Raw genomic sequence first — 24493 nt, 5'->3', positions numbered from 1 at the left:
AGAGCTTCCTCAGCCTTATCCAACCAATCAAGAGGGCCATTTCTGTCAGGGGGTCAGTAGGTTTACCAGGACACTCCCCTGCAATGCAGAGGCTCCGGTGCGCCCAGGCTTTTACTAAGTCTGATATATCTTATGCATATTTTATATGTTGATGAAAGTGTAAAATTAAGTAAAACTCCACGGCTAAAGTTCAAATGAGTATTCTAACTGTATAGAAGTTTATTGAGTCATATAGACCTTGGGTCTGGTTAATTTTGGTGTGTTGTGTTCTTATTTATCTGTTACCTCTGTAATGTACTTTATAAAAGGAGAAGCAATTCCTTCTTTTGACACTGGGTGGAGCTATGAGGATGGGAGGGCTTGGGTATGGAAAAGATGAAGATTTGTCGCAAGTGCTCAAAGGCCTAAACCAATACTCCAGCTCTCCTAATCTGAATTCAGAGCTTCAGCTATATTCCCGTACATTGTTCTGATCCAAGAAGAGGAGTGATTTTGTACGTTTACCCTTGATTCAGCATTCCCTCCTTCCCCTCTCTTGGCTGACACGTTCTAAAGTACAACTCCTCACTCTTCTTGAACAAGGACAAGTACAACTCCTCACTCTTCTTGAACAAGGACAATGTAGAGGTATATACCTGAAACTACTCACCATGGTTGAATTCATAAATTTCTATATGGAGACAGTTCACCAGATGATGTCTGCGGTCTTCACCAAAAGTGAGCATCTTCCCCTCACCTGGGGCCTCTTTCCATCCCTTCCTTTGCCCCTAAAGATTTAACATATTTGGTGTATTTTGGAAGAATCGTTGTCTTAGCTCTGCCCAGCTTTGACTTTGTGACAGAAGAGACCCTCCATGGCACACTCGGAGCCTAACTCGTATCCCTGGACCTACCGCAGGGAGGCAAGTCATGACTGGGTGGGTAAGACTCCACGACTCTGTGTCTAGAAAGCAGTAACTAAAACACCTACAGCCACTGTTGTTTAACACTGCTACTAATGGCATTTTGGAAACCCTGCTTTTTTTCTACTCTACTTTTCCAACCTGTTCAGAATAGGGTAGGAAAATGAAACAGTACTGTTTGCTAGAATCCTTTGCAAAACCCCACAATTCCTTCTTCCAGGCCCTTCTAGTAACTATATTAAATAAGACAAAGAAAACATCTAATGAACAAGCTCACAGTTTGGTCCTCACAGGATACATCCATCTTTAAAACACTGTAAGAGTTTTAAGAAAGGGCAATGCCGGGGTTGGGGATTTAGCTCAGTGGTAGAGTGCTTGCCTAGGAGGCGCAAGGCCCTGGGTTCGGTCCCCAGCTCAAAAAAAAAGAACCAAAAAAAAAAAAAAAAAAAAAAAAAAAAAAAAAAAAAAAAAAAAGGGCAATGCCATGTGGCAAACACTGTACAATTAAACTTCTCAGTGCAAAGTGGTTCCCCAGCCCCACAGGACATTATTATTATTATTATCATTATAAGTCAACAGCTATTTTAAAAGTTAAGAGTAGGACTTAGAGCATTTACCTGTCTAGGTTCGTCAAAACCAACTGCCTCTGGTTATCATCTACAAGAAGATAGCCTGAAAGGATTAATACCATAATATGCTGTGTGTCAGGCACAACTTTACTACTCCTACATCCCTGGGGATTTTGCTTCCAGAATATGAAATCAGGATTATTTTACTACCAAGATCATGGAAATAGTAAAATTAAACCAAATATGGAGTTTGAGCTGGTGACAGAATTCATATCTGATACCAATGTACTATTCCACTGATCAGCACGGGAGTTTTGACTTGCTCCGTTTCCGACCTGGGCCGGTTCACCCCTCCTTAGGCAACCTGGTGGTCCCCCGCTCCCGGGAGGTCACCATATTGATGCCGAACTTAGTGCGGACACCCGATCGGCATAGCGCACTATAGCCCAGAACGCCTGGACTCAAGCGATCCTCCTGTCTCAGCCTCCCGAGTAGCTGGGACTACAGGCGTGCGCCACCGCGCCCGGCACCAATGGACTATTCCAAACCCACGAAGCTCTCAAGAATTAATGGTAGGGGGGTTGGAGATTTAGCTCAGTGGTAGAGCGCTTGCCTAGCAAGTGGAAGGCCCCGGGTTCGGTCCCCAGCTCCGGAACAAAAAAAAAAAAAGAATTAACAAAGTGCCTACTGTACTGTGACATAGGCCATCATTCCCCAAAATTGCCAGTAGGTGTCAGCATTCACTAACTTTCTGGCTCCCGCACTGCACGTGGTGGTTACAATGGACTCTGGCAGACCAGGCCTTCTCCTGTAATACTGTAACTGATAGCACTAATGTGAAGGAGAAAGAAGGAGAGCTGCAGTCAGCCCAGAAAGGAAGCTGATACACAATTCCTTTCAGGAATGAAGTCTCTTACAATAATTAGACAAGGTGGTACAATATCCTTGAGAAGGAACAATGGTTGAAGGGACACGCAGCTCAAATGGGCTTTCACTTAAAACATGAAGGAAAGCTTCACTCAGATGGAGAATAAGGGGGCTGGAGAGATTCCCCAGGAGGAAAGAGACCAGTGCTCACAACCATCAGCACTAACTCCAGTTCCAGGAAAGACACTGGGCATTTGTGAGGTTCACGTACATACATGCAGGTGAAACACTCTTGCACATAAATCAATAAATCTAAATACATTTAGGAGTAGAAGTGAAACTAAGGTAAGGGTTGAAGTAGAAAAGAGGCAGGTGAGAGTTTGGTTTCAGACTGAAGGACAAGGGGCGGAAGTGCATATTCTACATGTCAAAGCAAGCCTGGCCTCCAAGGCTTTCCAAACATCCCTCAGTCCCTACCTGGCATATGCTGCCCCCAACCTTGAACTTTCCAGCTCAGGGAATCAGCTGCCCTTTCCCCAGAGACTCTTCCCTATACAATCCACACATTTTGGTCTCCTCTTTCTCCTGCTTTTTATTCTCTCTTGTGCATGCAACCTTTCTCTCTTTCTCTTCCCCTTCCCCACCCCCACCTCCCAATGGGGACTTCCTTGGCCTGTGTCCTTGGAGCCAGTCGAGTTGCCCAAGAGCAGCTTCTCAATAAACCTTCACTTAATATAATCTAATCTGACTTGAATTGGCTTATTTCTCCAGTGAAGAATTGATAAATTACCATGAAAGGAGCGGTGCTTGGGGCTTAGGGGTCAGAGTTCCGGTGAAGAGTCTTCTGAGGAATCTCCCTGAGAATTCTCTAGACCAATCCCCAGAATAAACAAGAAATCTAACTTTTCTAAGTTTTGTGGGGCTGGCAGGAAATGATCTATTTAACACAGCATGTTTGACAAGGAGCAGGTATCATAAATTGAGTTTTCAAGTCACATAGCACAGTCGCTTCTTAAGTCTGTTGCAGAGAGCTGCAGGGAGGTGTGGCCTGTTCAGGCTTTGAGACACCTAAAGGTTCAGGCCTGTGTTCATAATTCTGTTTTTAGACAATTCTTTGGTATAAATATAATTTTATCACTTATGTAAGACTAAGGTAAATTTGCAACTAAAGTGGTAGATGTGCTTGTTTACTTTACATAGGGAGCTAATCTAGTTGAATGTCTCTGTTACTTCAGGACAGAGCGTCTTCAGTACTCTTCAGTAGGTTGATATTTTGATTTTATAAACCAACACTGAGAACTGCACTCCACACAGACATGTAGAACTGAAGTTCTACTGAAGTCTATTTCCAATTCATCCTAGCATGCGGTTCCCCTCTTTCCCTTTATAAACTGTCATTTGCCTGTGGGCCATATTTGTCTCTTCTCTATGCAGAGGCAATCCTTTGACCCTCCAGGGCCAATATCCCTTCCCATCCCTCCCTTGCTCCTTTTCCTTCTTCCCTGTCCGCTACCTTCTGTCTTTGTCTCTTATTCCAGGTTCTTTGTCCTTCTGGGACACATAAATCTCCTTTGTACAGAGAACTTGATCTTGGGGTACTAGTGCCAACACAGGTCATTTCAGATGTAAAAGTATGGAGAAAGAAGAGAAAATGGAAAGAAAAGAGACACAAACCATGGAACACTATGCAGACATGCTGACCTTGTGTGTTTACTTGATGAGCAACAGCTGTAGAGGAAGGAGGGCCAGCTGCATGGCAACCAGCCTTGGGGTGGGCACATCTATACCCCATAACTTGACTTACTGGGGTGCTGAAGTTTGCATACACAGGCTAACCTCACAGAGCATGTAGTGGAGAGTTTAAGTCTCCACCCACACCCTGACCTCACTAGGCACTTAGTGGGGAAATGAATCTCCCAACACACACACTTTGATCTCAGAGGGCATTAGTGGGGAACTAAAGTGTCCCCATATCTACTAACATAGCAAAGTAGCTAGCAGTGGGTTCCCAAAGTTTCAAAGCAATCCATGACCTGGGAGCATGACCAGAGGAGATAGTATAAGTTCCAACACTTCTCCTGACCTCAGTGCACAAAAGCCAGAGAAGGCTGAAGTTCCCAGTGCCCTCTCTGGCTCCAGTGCAACCAACAGTGGTGACCTCAACATCTGTTTTTAATATCCCAATTATTATAATACTTACATTACAGTTATAAGTTTTTGTCTCTATTGTTTGAAAGAACACAATACTTTTAAGTTTCAAACCCAGGACAAGCAGCTGAGATGCCTATTTAACATATCAAAACAGACTTGCTCTCCAGGTTCTCCCAGCATCCCTCAGTCCTCACCGGTTAAAGCCTATGGCTAATATAAGCTACTACCCCACCCTCTACTCTAAACTTTCCACCCCAGGGACCAGGCTTCCCCTTCCCCAGAGGATATTCCTTACATTACATAAACTAGATACTTTGGTTACTTGCTTTTTTTTTTTTTTTTTTTTTTTTTTTTTTCCATTGTTGGCTCCTACTTAATTCCCATCTCTCTCTTCCCCTCCACAGCTTCCCTTCTGCCTTCCAGGGTCATGATCACTCAGGACTCTCCCAAATGTCTCTGCCTCTGGCTATGTCTTCCTTACCCATCTACAGTAGATTTTCTCTTCCACCATACCCGGAGCATTCATGTCCTGTCCTGTCCTTTCCTTTGTATTTTATTTTAATTTTTTCCATCCATCTGGTTCTGAAACCCAGGACAAGTGGTTGAGCCCATTTGATACCGTAAAGGGTGTGCATCTACACTCAAGCTAGCAAGGGTTTTATTCCTAAGGAAGGCCATCTTACAGTAAAGACGAACTAGGGTTATTCTTGTTTACCACTAAACCTTTGTTTTCCAAGGATTTACCTACACCCTACCTGTAACTTTAATACTAATGGCTCTATGCTGTCTGTTCCAGGAAATGGCATCCAGGTCTTTGTTTCGAAAAAATTGTTTATAACCATCTTACAACCCTACCTTTGCTTTAAAAGACTGTTAGGACTTCCTTGTCCTGACCACCTTGCAATCGTATCTTTGTTTCAGGAGGACCACCTTGCCAATTGTGTCTGTTTCAGGAGGTTGTTATAACTAACTTGTTATGCTTATGTTTTGCTCCTGTAATCCCACCTATTTTGTCCACCAAATTCTCCAAATGGAAAGCCCATATTCCCTCACCTTGGGGGAGGCAGCCCCCATATATGAAGAATAAAGCTTGCTGGAGGTAATTGCTTGTTTTAATTAATTTAGTTATGGTGATTTGGGTTAGTAGTCTTTCTCCTCCCATCTTTGGGATTGACAAACCTCACATTCCTATGTGGTTGGATAATTCAAAATGGCACAGATTTTAGGGGAGAAATGCACTGTTAACCAGGGACACACTCCTTTTAAGTCTCTCGATTTTGTTTAAATGGTAACAATTCCCCAAAACCACAGTAATCAGCAGACCAGGCTTGTTTTCCTAGATTCCTGTTGCCATCCTCTCCAGAGCCCCTAATGATGGAAATCCTGCCGAGTTTCTCAACCAACTTACAGAGACTCTCTTTCAGTACACAAAGCCAGATCCTAATTTCCAAGAGGGCATGTTTGTCCTCAACTCTCACTTCTTCTTCTGGTTATCTCCTGATATTAGAAAGAAACTTAAGAGGCAGATGTCAGCCTTCAAACTCCCCGGGAAGATCTGTTAAATATGGCATTTAAGGTGTTTAATGGAAAAGACAAGCAAAGTGCCAGCTCTTGGCATCAGTCCCTAAATGAGGCATAGAACTCCACCTGGAGCTTGGCAAAGCTGGACAGTGGGTAAAAAACTGCCCTTCACCCTGACCATCACCAGGGCCCTGTCCAAACTGTGGACAAGCAGGACAATGGAAAGTTGATTGCCCTGATTTGCCTAGACAACGTAGGCATGTCCCCCAGTTTCCTCCTCCACAGGAAAGTCTGTTGGAACTTCTGCACTTGGTAGCCAAAGATTGGCGTGGCCCTGAAACCTCTGTCCCCAAAGAAATCAAAATTACCATGGACTAATATAGACTGTCCAGGCAACTGGTAAGTGTGTCATTTTTAATAGACTCAGGAGCTACTTGGTCTATACTTGCTGTTAAGCCCAGTGAAACTTATCCTCAGAAACCTTGGTGGTCTTGGTGGGTGTTGTCTGTCAGCCGCACCAGCCAAGGGCGACAAGCTCCCTCCTCTCTGACCCCAATCCTCATAGAGACTCCTGCCCTGGCTCTCCCTAACCTTGACCAGCCCTTCATCTTGTACACTACTGAAAATTGGGGAATGGCTCCAGGAGTTTGGGGACAAAGAAGAGGAGGACAGACCTTCACCCCTGTTGCCTACCTTTCCAAGCAACTAGATACAGCAGTTAGGGGGACAGCAGATTAGTTTCTGGTCACTAGCAGCAGCCTTCCTACCAGTTCAGGAGGCTTCTAGACTCACTGTTGGTCAGCCTCTCTCTGTGTCCTCTCACCACATGAGTTTAAGGATCTCCTATCACACAGGAGTCTCTCTACTCTGCCATCTTCAAAGCTTCAGCTTTTTGGTTGTGAAAAACCCCCTTCTAGGAAACCCCAATTTCTCATTTGGTTCTGCCCCCCCCCACACACACACACATAACCCTGCTACACTTCTCCAAAGCCACTACCTCACCCATTCCTGACTAGAATCACTTAAAATGCTCATTCACAAGAATCCATGACTTTCCATTTCACCTCTGCACATCCTAACTATACTTGGATTATAGATGGAGGCTCACCTCTCAGCTCCCTTGGCTCCTACCAAGCAGGCAATGCCATAATCTACTCTGACCAGAATGTAGACTCTGACACTACCTCCTAGGTGCCACTTCTCAGAAGGCAGAGCTCATAGCCCTCACAAGAGCCTTCACCTTTGCATGAGTCTAGCATATACAAATTCTACACCACCATGCTTCCATTTAGCAGGAGAGAGGTTTTCTCACCACCAGAAGCATATCAACTACCAATGGGCCTCTGATCCTAAAGCAGCTAGAAGCCACTTGTCTCCCCAAGCAGACAGCAGTTATCTACTACCGGGGTAACCAGGTGCCTAAATGGGATAGCCTTGGGAAATGGTTTCCCTGACAAGACCGCTAAAAAATCAAGCCAACATTCTTATTCTCCTTCCTCTATTCTCCTCCTGGCCCCTCCAAGCCTAAACCCTACCTATTCTGAATCCCAAGAACAGGCCCTCTGAGCTATGGCAGCTCTCATGGGTTCTCGGGACTGGCTGCTTCTTCGAGACAGCTTCTATCTCCCTGAGTCCTTCTGGACAGCAGTCATGAATCTTCACATCAAGGCTCCACCTCTCTTCCAAGTCCTGCAACCCCAGGCTGGTCTTCTACCCTAGCCTTAAGGCAGGATGAATGTGCCTCCCGCACTGGAATCTCCCCACAGAAAACCTTGCAACCCACTCTTTCCTTTACCCCACACCAATTTCAGGGTAGTTTCCCGGGGGAGAATTGCGGATAGATTTCACACACATACCTCCTAACAAAACACATAAATATCGCCTTACTCTGGCACATACTTTCTCAAGATGGGTAGAGGCTTTGCCTACTACAGCTGAAACTGCAGAAGTGGTTTCGTCCCACCTCATGAATGATAACTTACCCTGACTCCAACTTCCTAGATCCATACAATCAAAAATGGCCTGCATTCATTTTTTTTAAGTCTTGAGGGCCTTACTTAGGGGTACAGTGGCGCCTCCGTGTTCCCTACCAGCCCCAGTCCTCAGGGAAGGGAGAAAGAGCTGATGGAGTTTTAAGACGCCATCAACTTTATCAACACTGTCTTCTGAACTCCACCTTCCTTGGACTCAACTTCTACCTCTCAACCTCAGTCTCATTAGGACCACACTCCAAGGCTCCTCCTTTTCGTCCTTTTCAGTTAATGTCCGGCCCTCCCATTCTTCTAGGAAATTTACCTCCTTTGTGACTATTTACCCTCTCTCATTCTCTGGAGACACCTTCTCCAGAAACACCTATCTACTAATCCTATCACCCAAATTGTATTTCCAGCATATTGGGTTTATTTGGAAACCTCTCACCCACAGGCCTTCAAACCATGCTGGGTAGGTCTACAATGGGTCATCCTTACCACATCAACAGCAGCTAAACTTCAAGGAACCACCTGTTACAGCTCAAGCAAGCTCCTGGACTCTGATCTGTTAAGTACAGTGCTGGTCTATGGGATCTCAGACGCTCTCATGCCTATCACCCATCTCTGAGAATGGTCCCTTTCTGATCCTCCTGCTTGGAGCTCTTTGTTCTCCTGACCTCCCTCACAGCAGGATCCATACAAACATGGACATTCCAGGTATACACCATCCAAAGCAATAGGTTCCTTGATTGCATCCTCTGTCCAGCCTCTGGCTACCTAACATTCAACTCCCAAGCAGCCTATTTCCACAACTGTGGAAAGGAACAGGCCAACTTCAGTCTACAGAACAACCCCAAGTGTTTTTGTCTTCTTCAAAAACCAAACAAACTCAACCTCAACTGAGGATCCCTCCTGGGGTGAGTGCCCATCCTGGAGCTGTAAGTGCCATTACTCTGATCCAGGATGGTGAATACAGACTCAACAACTTGATTGTGAACTCATACCAGATGTGGTTATCTTCACTTTCCAGGACCCTGGGATTAAAGCATGGTCCAAGAGGCTATGGGGCAAATCTACACCTATATGGTAGGACTAACCCATCTAGCAGAGGAGGAATGATCTTTTTTAGATCTCTCAAGGAAGCATCTGCCACCTTTCTAGATGATACAGTAGAGGTTATCCAACTGTCTGAAATCATTCTACAGTCCAGGCCATGTGAGACCAGCCTTTTGGAAGATATTCTATATGAATTCCTGGGTCTCCTCCACATTTATGGCAGAAACTGTGAATCCCTTAATGTAACTCTATGCTTCATGTGTTCAGCACATGGTGACAGTTATTCCTCTCACTTATGTAACCCAAAACCCTCCCTTTTGCAACCCCCAAACCATTTTCTCCCCCATCACCTCCAGAGCCTCTTTACTCTCTAGAGACACCATGTGACTACATCAATATGTGTTCTCTGTCCTGCCTTTATCAGCATCTACTAACATACCAATTTTTTTTTCCTTTTTTTTCTTGATTTTTTTTTTTATTAACTTGAGTATTTCTTATATACATTTAGTGTTATTCCCTTTCCGGTTTCGGCAAACATCCCCCCCCCCCCCTTCCTTATGGGTGTTCCTCCCAACCCTCCCCCCTTGCTTCCCTCTCCCCAACAGTCTAGTTCACTGGGGGTTCAGTCTTAGCAGGACCCAGGGCTTCCCCTTCCACTGGTGCTCTTACTAGGATATTCATTGCTACCTATGAGGTCAGAGTCCAGGGTCAGTCCATGTATAGTCTTTGGGTAGTGGCTTAGTCCCTGGAAGCTCTGTTTGGTTGGCATTGCTGTACATATGGGGTCTCGAGCTCCTTCAAGCTCTTCCAGTTCTTTCTCTGATTCCTTCAACGGGGGTCCTGTTCTCAGTTCAGTGGTTTCCTGCTGGCATACGCCTCTGTATTTGCAGTATTCTGGCTGTGTCTCTCAGGAGCAATATGCATTCACACTTTGATCATCCATCTTGAGTTTCATTTGTTCTAGGCATCTAGGGTAATTCAAGCATTTGGGCTAATAGCCACTTATCAATGAGTACATACCATGTATGTCTTTCTGTGATTGGGTTAGCTCACTCAGGATGATATTTTCCAGTTCCAACCATTTGCCTACGAATTTCATAAAGTCATTGTTTTTGATAGCTGAGTAATATTCCATTGTGTAGATGTACCACATTTTCTGTATCCATTCCTCTGTTAAAGGGCATCTGGGTTCTTTCCAGCTTCTGGCTATTATAAATAAGGCTGCGATAAACATAGTGGAGCACGTGTCTTTTTTATATGTTGGGGCATCTTTTCGGTATATGCCCAGGAGAGGTATAGCTGGATCCTCAGGCAGTTCAATGTCCAATTTTCTGAGGAACCTCCAGACTGATTTCCAGAATGGTTGTAGCAGTCTGCAACCCCACCAACAATGGAGGAGTGTTCCCTTTCTCCACATCCTCGCCAGCATTTGCTGTCACCTGAGTTTTGATCTTAGCCATTCTCACTGGTGTGAGGTGAAATCTCAGGGTTGTTTTGATTTGCATTTCCCTTATGACTAACGATGTTGAACATTTCTTTAGGTGTTTCTCGGCCATTCGGTATTCCTCAGCTGTGAATTCTTTGTTTAGCTCTGAACCCCATTTTTTAATAGGGTTATTTGTCTCCCTGCGGTCTAACTTCTTGAGTTCTTTGTATATTTTGGATATAAGCCCTCTATCTGTTGTAGGATTGGTAAAGATCTTTTCCCAATCTGTTGGTTGTCGTTTTGTCCTAACCACAATGTCCTTTGCCTTACAGAAGCTTTGCAGTTTTATGAGATCCCATTTGTCGATTCTTGATCTTAGAGCATAAGCCATTGGTGTTTTGTTCAGGAAATTTTTTCCAGTGCCCATGTGTTCCAAATGCTTCCCTAGTTTTTCTTCTATTAGTTTGAGTGTATCTGGTTTGATGTGGAGGTCCTTGATCCACTTGGACTTAAGCTTTGTACAGGGTGATAAGCATGGATCGATCTGCATTCTTCTACATGTTGACCTCCAGTTGAACCAGCACCATTTGCTGAAAATGCTATCTTTTTTCCATTGGATGGTTTTGGCTCCTTTGTCAAAAAAAAATCAAGTGCCCATAGGTGTGTGGGTTCATTTCTGGGTCTTCAATTCTGTTCCATTGGTCTATCTGTCTGTCTCTGTACCAATACCATGCAGTTTTATCACTATTGCTCTGTAATACTGCTTGAGTTCTGGGATAGTGATTCCCCCTGAAGTCCTTTTATTGTTGAGGATAGTTTTAGCTATCCTGGGTTTTTTGTTATTCCAGATGAATTTGCAAATTGTTCTGTCTAACTTTTTGAAGAATTGGATTGGTATTTTGATGGGGATTGCATTGAATCTGTAGATCGCTTTTGGTAGAATGGCCATTTTTACTATATTAATCCTGCCAATCCATGAGCATGGGAGATCTTTCCATCTTCTGAGATCTTCTTCAATTTCTTTCTTCAGAGTCTTGAAGTTCTTATTGTACAGATCTTTCCCTTGCTTGGTTAAAGTCACACCGAGGTACTTTATATTATTTGGATCTATTATGAAGGGTGTCATTTCCCTAATTTCTTTCTCGGCCTCTAACATACCAATTTTGAAGGAACCTTCTGGTGCCAATTCAAGCTTTACCGTTGTATAGACAAATCCCCAGTCCATTACTTCTCCATCTCACCCTATACGCAGAGGGAGAATTTTATACTCTCCTCCAAATTTCACAGAGGGATCACTGACCATAGCTAAGGTCGGAATTATTCTGACAACCTCGGGGGGCTTCTAGGAGTTGGGCCTCAGGAGGCATGGGTCACCGTCTGTATCTATCTTAGCAGATATCCACCCAGCTAACAGATAGCATCCAGGAATCAATCCTGGCAAAATTACCTGGTGCTCAGCAAACTTCCCTGCCCTCAGATGGCCCTCACAGAACCTGTGCAATGAGTGAAAAGCCAGCTTTTTCTGGCTGTTGCCTGACCCCCTACTTTTCCAGCCTCTAGACCAACAACATTCCAACCTTCCTGGACCTTGAAAACTTCATCCCATTTCAGCAGGAAGTAGCTAGAAAAGAGAATACACAACCCCTTTATCACTAACCAAAGTTTAGAATGTCTGTCCCCCAAGAAATTCCTTTTCCCAAAGACCTCAAATTTAGACAAAAGCCCCTACTCCCTGAGGGGTTTGAAGGAAGTTCCTACTTGATAAAAAGGGTGTCATTCTCCTTATCACTGGCAAGAGAAACTTGTGGCCCTTCCATTAACTGTTGTGCCTACTTATTTGTGGAGGCAATGCTACCATCTAAGCTCCCTCAGTCCCTGCTCACAAGCTCCCTTTGCCTCAGTCCCATTTAACCCTGAAAACCTTTCCCCAGTTGCTTCTCCTTCCTTTCCCAGGAGACAGTCTGGGCAGTTTGGGACAAGCTTCTTTCTTTTTAGCTCAGCTATTTTGGTTTCTTTACTGTGCCATTTTCATTCACTGACCTTCTGATCTTTCATGTACACTTGAGAGTTTGTCTCCTACAGCTCTACAGAGAAGGAAGTGATTAGAAGCATCTGAAAGACTGTGTTTTATCCCAACTAAAAGAAATATTTGAGGCAGTTTTTTATTTTCATTTACAAAATAATCAGTTTTAAATCTCATTTTGTAAAGCCCACCCAACTCCATTTTTGAGAAGATCCATTTTATGTGAGGCCTAACTAGGGGCAACACTCCAATTCCAGAAAGAAAAGCACAGCGTTCACTTGAGCAAAAATCCTGTGGCAACACTCCAATTCCAGAAAGAAAAGCACAGCGTTCACTTGAGCAAACATCCTGTGGCAACCCCCTCTTAGCAATAACAACTAGTCAGGCTACAGCAGCAGAATCAAGGTACACATAGATAACCTAAGACGTCCTGCAGAAAGTAGATACCATAGCCATCCTGTGTGTCAGGTGGTTTTGCCGCTGTGTTTGGTTTCTGCAGATTATGCCAGAAATGCAGTTTTTAAAATAGTAACTTGCTGACCCATATGGAAACTCCTCAAGCTTTCTGTAACCACAATAAATATCGCAAACCCCTAGACTTGAGGGTCTCACTTCTGACCCATTGAGTCAGGGACAGTGAGATAGTCCTTGCTCATGAGGTCATAATAAAGAACCTTTTCATCAGAATTGGATCCTCATTGGTCTTGGAGTCCCTATGACTTGGGTATAACAATTTATTTCGGTTTTTAATCTTGTCTAATGTACCTGATTATGAAAAGTTTATACGCAAGTTTACAGTTGTAGGTTTTTTTGGTTTGCTTTTTGCTTGTTTGTTTGTTTGTTTGTTTTGAGACAGAGTTTCTCTGGAACTCACTTTGTAAACCAGGCTGGACTCAAACTCATAGAGATCCACCTGTTTCTGCCTCCCAGTGCTGGGGCTAAAAGCATGTGCCCACCACATCCAACAGTCACTTTCCTCTTCTCAAAACCTCAAGTTAACATGTTTTTACATGATAATTTCCAAACTTGCAGATTGGTCCACGTTGATTTTCACACCAGGGTGGTTGCTTTGAGGTGCTTCCTTTAGGAGGTGCTGTAACCTCATCAAGTGTCCTCAAAGTGTATTTTCATGAATTGCTTCTGAGAAGGCCTTAGAGCAGCATTTCCCAAGCTGTGGGGTGCCTCTATCTCCAAAATTATTTACATACAATTCATAACAACAATGAAATTACAGCTATGAAGTAGAAAGAAATATAATTCTATGTCTGGGGGACACCACAACATGAGGAACTGTACTGAAGGGTGTTAGGAAAGTTGAGAACTACTACACCAGATGGAGAGGCCACCATAAGGTTAGCTCAAAAAAGAACTGCTGAATTTGGAGTGTTTGGTATACTCTTTCAGAATTCTTGTGCTCTCTTTCAGGGTTTTTGAGTTTGTTATTTTTTTGGCCTAAATCTCCATGTCTTTGAGCCTAGTTCCCAGTTGCCTGGAGCAGCAGTAAACGTCAAGTGCACACTTTTACTCCTGGACCCACCATCGTGATGGAGTGAGGGTTAAACTCTACTACACTGGATAACTAATGTTATTCCGCTTTCTTACCCCAATGTGCCCCATGCTGTAGAAGATCAGAGCCTTGTCACTGGCACAAGGTCTATCACACTGCACACACTTACTCATCAGGGTCCTCTGCAATGCCCTCGAGCTATTTCTAACCTCCGGTGAGTTACCCCAGCCCCAGGGCAAGTGGCTGCCACAGAAGTCCTCTCCAGATTTTGTGCACTGAATGGAATGGTCGGTGCACAGCAATATCAGCAATACTGGTGATCTTAACAAGAATAGCAATACAGGTAGCTACTTGGTAGTTTCTTGTCCTTTTATGAGCCAAGGAAAGGAGACGAGACCTTAATAAAGCAGTATCTCGCTGTGACTATCATGTGCTCTGTGCCCAGAGCCTCCATTCATCACTGGTATCAGGAGGAGCCATACAAACCTCTGCAACTCACAAATCCAGAGTCAACAGCAGAGTCTGTGGCACAGCCAGGGAGACATGAGGATACAGCTGAGCCACCCTTGACCCGCTCTGGCATCCGGGAAAGATATGACCTGGGACTGTAACCTGTCCTGAGGGATAACTCTTGAATTCAATTTTAAAAACGATTAAATAAAGTATAAGGTCTGTTTAAACATTTCCCAGAACCAACAGCACCTAAGGAATTGAGCCCTTCCCAAGACTTCCCTTATTTTTCTTTATTTCTTTATTTCTTTATCTTTTTGAGTCTGACTACTGTCCACCGGATCTGAAAGTACCTGAAATTCTTCTTGGAATAAATGGCCCAAAAGGGCTGTGTGGGCCCAGGACTCCCCACGCCAAATCCACGCCATTGCCTATGATTCTCTGCGTCTGTCTCCCTAGGGGCAGGCACCAGCCTTCTTCAAGGCTGGCTTCAGAAGGAGAAAAGCCCTCCCGACCCCCAATGCTCTATGCTTCTTCATAGAAGTACCCCAACTTATAATTATGTGTGTACAGATGTGTATGCTGATTTTACCATTACATTGATCTTGCCCAACTGTCTGAAACCAAGTCTGATCTTGCAAGCATAGAACAAACCTTGTGAATATTTGCATACAAAGGAATGTGAACAAATGAGTTCCAATCACTTCTGGGTGCCACATTTTACGAGAGGAGTTAAACTATCAAACATCTGGAGATAGGGCCAGGATTGTGAATAATCTGGAGACTTCACCATGTGAGAAAAAATTAAAAGAACAGAAGCCAGAGACAAAGATGAACACATAAGAGAGGACTTCGCTGACCGTTTCCTGAAGCCACATAGGAGAAGGATTTTTTTTTTTACCTTCCCAATCCATATATATAATTTTTTTATTAATTATTTGGGAATCTCACATCATGAACCCCATATTACTCACCTCCTAGTCCTCCTATGTTCACCCCTCCCCCATGAGTTCCTCACCAAAAAGAGGGGAGCTCCATTTATGTGTTGTACATAAACTCACTGGAGCTTGGTCAAACTCCTAGTGGCCAGGCCCCCAAGGGAAGATGAGGTTTTTCTCTACCTACACCCCACCAGGAACCACAACTGAAGAGAGCCTTGCCCAGCAAGGGGAGGTCCAACTTAGCATGGCCCACGAACAGGCAGTAGCCAAGACCATGAACTTCAGTGCTAACACAAGCATAAACATCAACATGTCTCCTAGCTGCATCAGGACCATTGACCCACTCATCATCCTCAGCTCATTCATGGACCCCGAGCTTCAGCATGGCCTCGTGTAGTAATACATGCCACTTACATCCAGATGGCCCACCAAGGCAGCAAAGCCAAGACTTCAGTCAGTGGCACAGACTACATATGACCACATGGATCTCAGGTTTCATCTTAGTGTAGACCAACAGCATGAACCATGGACATCAACAGTGACATTCAGTGGCATCACAGACAAAAGAGCATAAAGGTATAGGAGAATGATAAAAATACCTCTGGCCTAAAGAAAGGGCTGAGTCAAACCTTAACCATGCTTGATGCCTGCCCAGAGCCCCCCCACCCTTGGGCTTGAGGAGACTGTCCTTGTTGTTTTCTTGACTCCTTGTGTCAGACAGCCCAGGGGCCTTTGAACACACCACCTTTCACAACCATTGCAGGCACACAGCTCATCTCTACCTCCTCCCTCCCTGTTCCTGCTTCAGAGAGAGACAGATGGCTCCCCAAAAGGAAAAACCAGCCCGACCAATGCAGACTACTAATTCCTTAAGCCTCTTGATTGCCAATGAAGGGCTTCATAATTATATTGCATAGAACTGACTCAGAGCAAATTAAACCGATTTCCAGTGATTGATGCCCTTTATTAATGGCGTAGCACTGCAAAAGGAATCAGCTAAACTGCAGGATTAAGGATTTAGCTGAGATTCATCAAGAGCCTATTTCCAGCCACCACACACACACACACACACACACACACACACACACACAAACTACATTAAAAATGTGATCTCATATTTAGTGTCTATTTGCCATCTGTCCTTCTGCTTGTTGTTCTGCTATAGATTAACTCATAAGTGAACAAACATTTTCTATAAAGACTAAGCTGACAACTATCCTAAGTATTTGTGATTTGGGAATAACACATGGGCAATCAAATGCAACAAGACAGAAATCTTTACAGTTTTTGGCAAAATCTAAAACATAATAATAATCAGGTGAAAAACTATAGCACAAAACTGGCAGTAATAAAAACAAAATTCTTGAAGAGGTGACACTTAATTGCAGTGGAATTCAGTTACTGTCATCAGCCAGCCACCAAACTCTCGCAAAAAATAATGCCAATGTATTACATGGTCTTTGAACCTTCCAAAAAAGAAAATCCCTCAAGATAATGCCAATGTATTAAAAGGGTTTTGAACCTTTCATTTTAATATTTCCACTTTAACATCTTCTCACACAGATATTGCCAAGAACTGATTATAAAATAAATGAGTTGGAGTTAAGGATGCTTCTCACTTGGAAGAGAAGTAGTAGTCTTCTACTATGTTTGTCTCTTTGCTTTATAACATACCATGACCATGGCTACTGTGCACTTCCACTTGAAACCTCAAGGAAATCTTTAATTGCAGATCTAAGTGGAATTTAAAACTTAGAAATCTCTTTTACATTTGTACCAAAAAAGTTGTTCAAAACATATGTTAACCACAAACTTCTGTGGGAATAAAGGTTCCATTTACTTTATTTCATTCTATTTTTGAGACAGGCTCACGTAGCACAGGCTAGCCTTGAACTCACTATGTAGCCAAGGACAACCTTGAACTTCTGATCCTCCTACCTCTACCTCCTGATTGCTGGGATTAGCAGAGTATACTACCACGGCCAGGAATCCAACCCAGTACAGTACTAAACAGGTGCATCTCCAGCCTCTCATTTTAATTTTGACAGCATAGGCATTTTATAAAGCAGCAGGACATTACCTGGGCTCAAAGAAAATGCTGACAGACTGTACCCATGAAATCACCAACATGGCTGCCTAAGCATGTTCTGAACAATCAAAGCACTAGTAAACATGCTACAGAACTAGGAAAGCTTGTGGGGCTGCAACTAAGAAATCTAAGACTGGAAGAAATGGTCTTCCTCAAGGAAGAGTCTCCTGACTGATTATCCAATACCAAGTAATCAGTGCTGAGATTTTGTATGTATGTATGTATGTATGTATGTATGTATGTATGTATGTATGCATGCATGCATGTATGTATGTATTAGGATACCATTATATAGATGGATTAAGTTGTACTTATGAATTTAGAAAAATGTGTGTGTGTGTGTGTGTGTGTGTGTGTGTGACAGCAAGTAAAGGAAATACTTAAATGACTTGCCACATGTGCTAACCAGCTGTAACTTCTTTTCCTAGGGTCTTCTCTTACTCTTACTGCAGATGGAAGTAGAACTTTTTAAAGAGAAGTTTTTATTACACTTACTTATTCACCTGTGTGGGAGGTGAATCTTAAAATTCATTTAAGAATGTAGAAAAGACCAGAAGGAATAATGCAGGAAGGAAAGGTAGACTTTAGCCTGGAAAACTTATTGAGTTTCCCAGTAAATAATCCTTAAGAGTAATGATAAAATGTGAGTCCCTTATCCCCATGGGCTGTTACGCACCAGTAGGATGGAGAGGAGGAGCTGGGGAGCAGGGTGGGGGAGGGAAGGAAAAAGGACAAGGGAGAAAATGCATTTAATTTGCATATGCGGACCGATTAAAGACAGGCAAACATTAATGATGCACCAATGCAAACACCAACGTGTGGGGGTGGAAGCAGATACTTTCCAAGAGCATTAGATTAACAGACTGTCTGTCACATGATTTCTGAGAAGCCAGTTCTTTGGGGGGGGGCTGAAGCCTAACTGGCTTTATCAACTGGAGTTGAGTAGGCCCAAGCCTGATTTCAATAGGGAGTGGCTCCACTCCTGCTGTGCTCTCTGAAAGATGTTCAGGTCTGGGCAAAGCTCTACAGTCCCTTACCTAGCTTGGGAACCCACACTAAAAGGATAAGGAGCAGGTGAGAGGTAGCTTACATTAACAATTTATGTAAGAGTTGAGAACCCTTTGCAGTGCTTTGTCTAAATTGACAGCTCAACCATCCATGGGTTTAACCACTGCATGGCACAGAGCTAAGGCCCATCCACGGGCCTTGATAAGGGGCACTTTTGGATGTGCCTATCATTGTAGTCAACGTCAATGGTGGCTGATGTTAGCTGAATGTCTTGTGAGCAGAGCTTTGTGCCACACTTCCCTCTTGACAGATACAGAGACTGTAGCACAGCTAAAGTAAGCACAGGTCACAGAGAACTGTCATTGCTACTGAGCTGTTAGGGTCAAAACCAGAGGCCTAAAAATCTAGTCTTGGTCACTCATTTTTAATATGCCAATTAAAGAGACAAGTGATGGTGAAAATCAGAGAAAGGGTATTTATTTTCCACGGCAATACTAGCAAGAGTCACAAATAAAGCAGTTCCCAAGGCCATCTTTGGGATCCTGGCATGAGTCTTAGGTTTAAGTAGAGGTCAAGAGGTGTGCACAACTCAACAGTTCCAGACAAGTTGTGGTCCCCCTCATCACTGTCTCTGCTTCAGCCTCTCCTACAAGGTTGTGTGGTCAGTTGTCAGAACCGTGGAATCTTTTTCCAAGAGACAAGCTCCCTCCCTAGCATCAGGACCCCAGTCTTCTTCTCCCCCAACATGAGTATCCTAGGAAAATTCCAAGTCTTTGGAGACAATTATTGCAATAGCATGACACCCAAGAGGATGACACAAGTGTCTCCCTTTGGAACAGCTTTGCTCCTGCCAAGATGCTTGCTTCATTACATACAGCACGGCCCTCTGTTTCCTCATTATAAACAAAGCAAATTTGACAGTACTTTAAAGCTTTTTACTTACAGAGTCCAATCCTTGATCTAAACCTTTAACTTTTAAGTTAAAAGCAAATGTGTTGAATAGTTATAAACAGCAGAGACCAATCACAGATCAGCTCACACAGCCCTGGCCAGTACCAAGGACACAAATTAGAAATCAATGGTTAGGAGAGAGGTAGTTCTTCTGGTCTGTTTCTATAGAGAGAGAGAGAGAGAGAGAGAGAGAGAGAGAGAGAGAGAGAGAGAGAGAGAGAGAGAGGACATTACTGGCCCTGAGTTTCAGTAGCAGATAAGTAAAGGGAGAAAGAAGGAAGGAAGGAAGGAAGGAAGGAAGGAAGGAAGGAAGGAAGGAAGGAAGGAAACAGGCATGACTGCTCCTAGATATAGTGGAAGTGGTTTATTGTAGACAAGAGGGAGAGCATAGCCAGAAGCAGGGACATCTGGGAGAATCCAGAGTGGTTCTAGCCCTGAGCCATGGGAGGAGGAGGAGAGGGTACAGCAGCTACCAGAGCAAAGGGTAAAAACAGGGAAGACAACCAAAATATCTGGATTATATAGTGAAGAGCCTCTGGGAGAAAGAAGGGCAACCCAGCCCTTGGGCTGGAGAGTTCTGGGTAGAGGGCATGGTTTGGCAGCCATATTCTGTAACAAGTAGGGATTAAGAGATGCTGGGAGAACCTGGTGCCAGGTCCCCTTTGATATGTTAAATAGGTACCAGATTAATCCATTTACCTGAAGTTTGAGGCCTAACAATCTCTATTTCCCCCTTAGTTTTTATGTGAACTCTTTATATAGATCTAGGAACTCACCTAATATATAAGACCAATTAACAAGAGAAAGCTTGATTTTTTTGAATGTACATGAGGATGTTCACAAGAGTGTACAATGCTACAAGATCAAAGAGATGACCAAAGCATGGTGTTTTTACAGTCTTCAGGGAGAGCAATGTATTCATGAATGCATGATAGGACAAAGCGATGCCTGGACTAGGATGATTACTTGTTAGGACGTTGCTAAGACATAAATAAATAAATAAGGAAGGGTAGTACAAGGGAGTGGAAGATGGGTGTCACTTCATGGAGCTTGTGATTTGGGTTCATTGCAGGCGCAGTTCCCAGACTCTGGTGATTAAAGCTATTTCCAGGTGATGGTGTGTAAACAAATGAATGAGTGAATGAATGAATGAATGAATGAATGAATGAATGAATGAATTTTCATGGCTCCCTGTAGCCAGAAAACTCAGATGAGATTGAGTTTGATTGATAATGGTGAGATTATCCTCAAATGATTTTTATCCTACAATAACCAGTACACCAAATGGCCATATTTTGAAATAGTATGTCCTTAATTTCCTCATCTCCAAGCTCAGTTTGGAGAAAGAGGGGTGGTAAAGTTGGAGACTGAGAGAAGGGAACTCATGTTAGAGAAGACTTTCCACTTGAGCAAACATATGAAGATGGGCCTCTCGGCTCAGTGCAGGGACTATTTTAACTGGGAACTGGGAGTTTTGAAGTTGTTCTTGTCAATTTTTGTGAACTTGACAAAAACTAAAGTCACCTAAGATGGAACCCTCAATTAACGAACTGCCTCTATCACACTGGCCTGTGGGCAAGTCTATGGGGTGATTTTCCTGATTAGTGATTGATGTGGGAAGGCCCATCCTGTGAGCTGTATCCTGGGCATGTGTTCGTTGTTGTATAAGAAAGGCAACAGAGCAAGTTATGGGAAGCAAACTGGTAAGGAGCATCCCCCATGGTTTTTACTTTGCTTCTTGTCTGCAGGTTCTCGACTTGAGCTCCTTCCCTGGCTTCTCTTTGTAAGAGATTATAACACAGAACCGTGAGCCAAATTAACACTTTATTTTCTGAATCAGTTTTGGTCAGTGTATTATCACAATGACTAGAGCAGAAGGGGAAATGGAATCACCAAAACCATAGGTACCCACCTGTCCGCCTCTCTCTCTCTCTCTCTCTCTCTCTCTCTCTCTCTCTCTCTCTCTCTCTCCCCTCTCATACACACACACAACCAAGGGAGCTATGGAGCTATTATAGAGTCTGCAACATGCCCCACTGTGACTATGGCTGGCCACCAAACTTTCCTAACACCTGTCACATACATGCCTGACAAGTTCATCAGGTACCACATACCTTGAGCTTTGTTGTCCTAAGTCCAATGAGAAATGAAGGTGGGGTCCAAAAGACAGGGCCTTAACACATTAGACAACTGTTTCCTGGTTTTCCAAACAGGAGGCAGCTTAAATCCAAAGAGAAGCAGAACTGCCCCATGGAGATATGTGAGGTTCTGCAGTGTACTACAAGGTGCCTAATTCAGGAGGACTAGGAAGCCTTCAAACTGCCACCATGTATTTACTCTAAAACATCACTAATCCCCTGTAACACTCCTGCATTCCTGCAAGTGTGTGGGCAGAGCAGCTATTATCTCTGTTAAATTGGGGAACAAAGGCCAAGAAAGACTCAGTCACGATGACTGACAGAACAAGAAAGCAGAACACAAGAACAAGGTGGGAAACACGAGGAAAAGACAACCTCAAACCTCAGCTCAGCTTCCACATCATCAGGGAAGGCTCCAGGTCCCGCTGGCTGGGATCCAGTTCTTCTCCTGGCTACTGCAGGTTTCTGAACATGGCTCAAAGCAGTGGGGAAGCCACTTGCCATGTTTGGACCAAGAGATCCACAAAAAACATGGGTCTTTTATGCTTTGCTCATAGTTTGCCCCGCTGCTTACAGAAAAGACAGAGCCTGGGATAGGATGGGAAAGAGGCTAAGGCACACACAAACACCTGGCTCCTGAGAGCCAAGAGGACACATGCTTGGAATGCTCTACACAATGCGACTCAAAGATGTTTTCCTTTTCAGTAGGCAATAGAGACAGTAAGTGAGTAAATATGCACTAAACTAAGGATGTGTGGAAATGCTAAGAATAAAGAGTAGAGGAAGGGAATAGGAAATTAAAGAAAAAAGCTCAAGTGTTAACTGTTTCCTACAAGATGGTCAGGAAACCTGATAATTCAGTCTTCTGAACAAAAGTGAATGTTCAAAGTATATTGTCTATGAAAGTTCCAGACAGCGGGAAGAGCAAGCACAGAGACCTTGAGTTAGGAGAGTCCTATCACCACCAATTTCCTGCTCCATTTTTTCCTAATTTATTCTTTTCTTAAATATGTGGAGGCAGAGTCCTTAGGAAGCCATAGATGACAACCAGACAGCAGCACAGAGTAAATGTTGCACGAGAAGTAACAACACAGTACAGAAAGATGCAGCCAAGAGCCTTGCAAACAAATGGTGCATGGAGTGCATATCTTGACAGTGCAGAGATGCCTGGGCACCTTGCCTGCATCATAAAACACAGCTATTGTTCCAAATGGAGAATGTTGGCTGATTTAGTAATGATAATCCCTATAACAGCCACCACGTACTACTAAGTAGTCATCTAGTGAAGATCACACAACAGATTTCCATACACTAAGCTGGGATGTAGATCAGTTTCCCACTAAGGAAAACTGAGTCCTATCTCCAGGTCTATGTAAACTGAGCTGGATGTATACATCCCAGCACTCAGAAAATAGAAGCAGGAGATCAGACGTTCCAGATGACCTTTAGCCCCATAGCAAGCTCAAGGTCAGTCTTCACAATGTAACACCAGGTATTAAAACACATACACACTCACACACATATATATTGAAAGCAGCTAATGTGCTTTAACACCTACTATATTCCAACCTGTACTTGCTTGCTTTTAAACTCAGCCCAGGGTTTCTTGTTGCTAGGCATGTTCTCAACCATTAAAACTACATCACAGCCCTAAAAAATTGCCACAGTGACAACTCTATACTGCAAAAGCAATTAAGAGACCCTCCAAAAGGCCAGCCTTCAGTTTACAACCCAAAGGAGATGAAACTGTGTGTGTAATAGGAAAAGAAGAGGTACTTAGGAAGTTTATTGTACAACTGGAGCCAAAAGACTGGCCAACCATTGTGACCCACATTTCATACCCTCTGGGAAGACTTAGGCAGAAAGACAAAAAACGTGACCAAGATACTGTAAGAAAACCAAGCAAAAGCCAAATCCAAAAGAAAGAAGCCACATGAAGCTGAAGCTTCCGATCTGGAGTTAAGGACTCACGCAAAGAGTCACTTGTCAGTGACAGGGGAGAATGCGATTGTATAACAATGGAATGACTGAGTCCCAGGTGAATCAGGAAGTGCAGAGGAAGGAGGAGGCAAACATTTACATTTGCCTGGCAGGTCTACAGCAGGACTCAGCCTTCCCTGCTCACTGAGTCCTTCCAGCTGAGTGAGTTTGAATATTCAGACACAGAAGCTGATTCTTCCGACTCCAGATGATCTTCTCCTCCCTGCTGCACAGTTCCTGTACTTTACACTATAAACACTTTTCACTGAATGTGTTATTTGCATTTGCTCACAACTGAAACCCACAGTGCTTTCGATGGGCTAGAAATGATCGTCCAAAGTCCACAATTGCCATTTGAATGGAAAAAAGAAGGAAAAAGGGGAAAAAGGAAAGATGACTCTTCCTAGGTTTGGTGGAGGGGAAAGTTCACTATAAACACGTGGGAGCGCATAGCCAGAGGCCAGAACCTCTAGGAAAGTCCAGAGTGGACATGACCCTGACATGGGCCATGTAGGAAAGAGGAAAGAGAGGGTTAGAGGGCAGAGTGGAGAACCAAGTGAGTCAACCAGAAGGCCCAAAGGTACAAAAAAAGCAGGGAAGCAGAATAGTTGGGTTATATAGACTAGAGCAGCCGAACCCTCTGGGCTGAAGAATTTAGGGTAGGGGGCAGCAAATGCCATCCAGAAGGGCTTTATAAGGGCAAGGACTGAAAGATGCAGGGAGAATTGGGGCCAGGTCTTCTTTGATATGTTAAAAAGACGCCTCATCATTTGTTCTGGGTTTGAAACCTAATACCACCAAATGAATGACAAAAAAAATGACTGTCTTCCCCTGCCCTGGTAATCAATCTGGCTACCTCCTCTTCTGCAAGATGTTCTGCTGTCCGAGAACTTATCTGTGGAGTTAGGTGGCTAATTATGGGTTACGAAAGGCCAAATTATGAC

General features: G+C 43.7%; 1 protein-coding gene across 1 annotated transcript in view; it reads left to right on the top strand.

Annotated features, from left to right (window-relative positions):
• Positions 1–15780, top strand: part of LOC116895922 (hornerin-like) — a 53506-nt gene extending 37726 nt beyond the window's left edge. Inside the window, 1 exon segment of the mRNA XM_032896997.1 lies at positions 15526–15780. Coding sequence (XP_032752888.1) covers positions 15526–15780 — 255 coding nt within the window.
• The last annotated feature ends 8713 nt before the right edge of the window (positions 15781–24493 follow it).

Source organism: Rattus rattus, chromosome 3 (assembly GCF_011064425.1).
Source record: "Rattus rattus isolate New Zealand chromosome 3, Rrattus_CSIRO_v1, whole genome shotgun sequence".
In the NCBI taxonomy this organism is placed as follows: Eukaryota; Metazoa; Chordata; class Mammalia; order Rodentia; family Muridae; genus Rattus; species Rattus rattus.
This window is presented reverse-complemented; position numbering and strand designations above follow the sequence as displayed.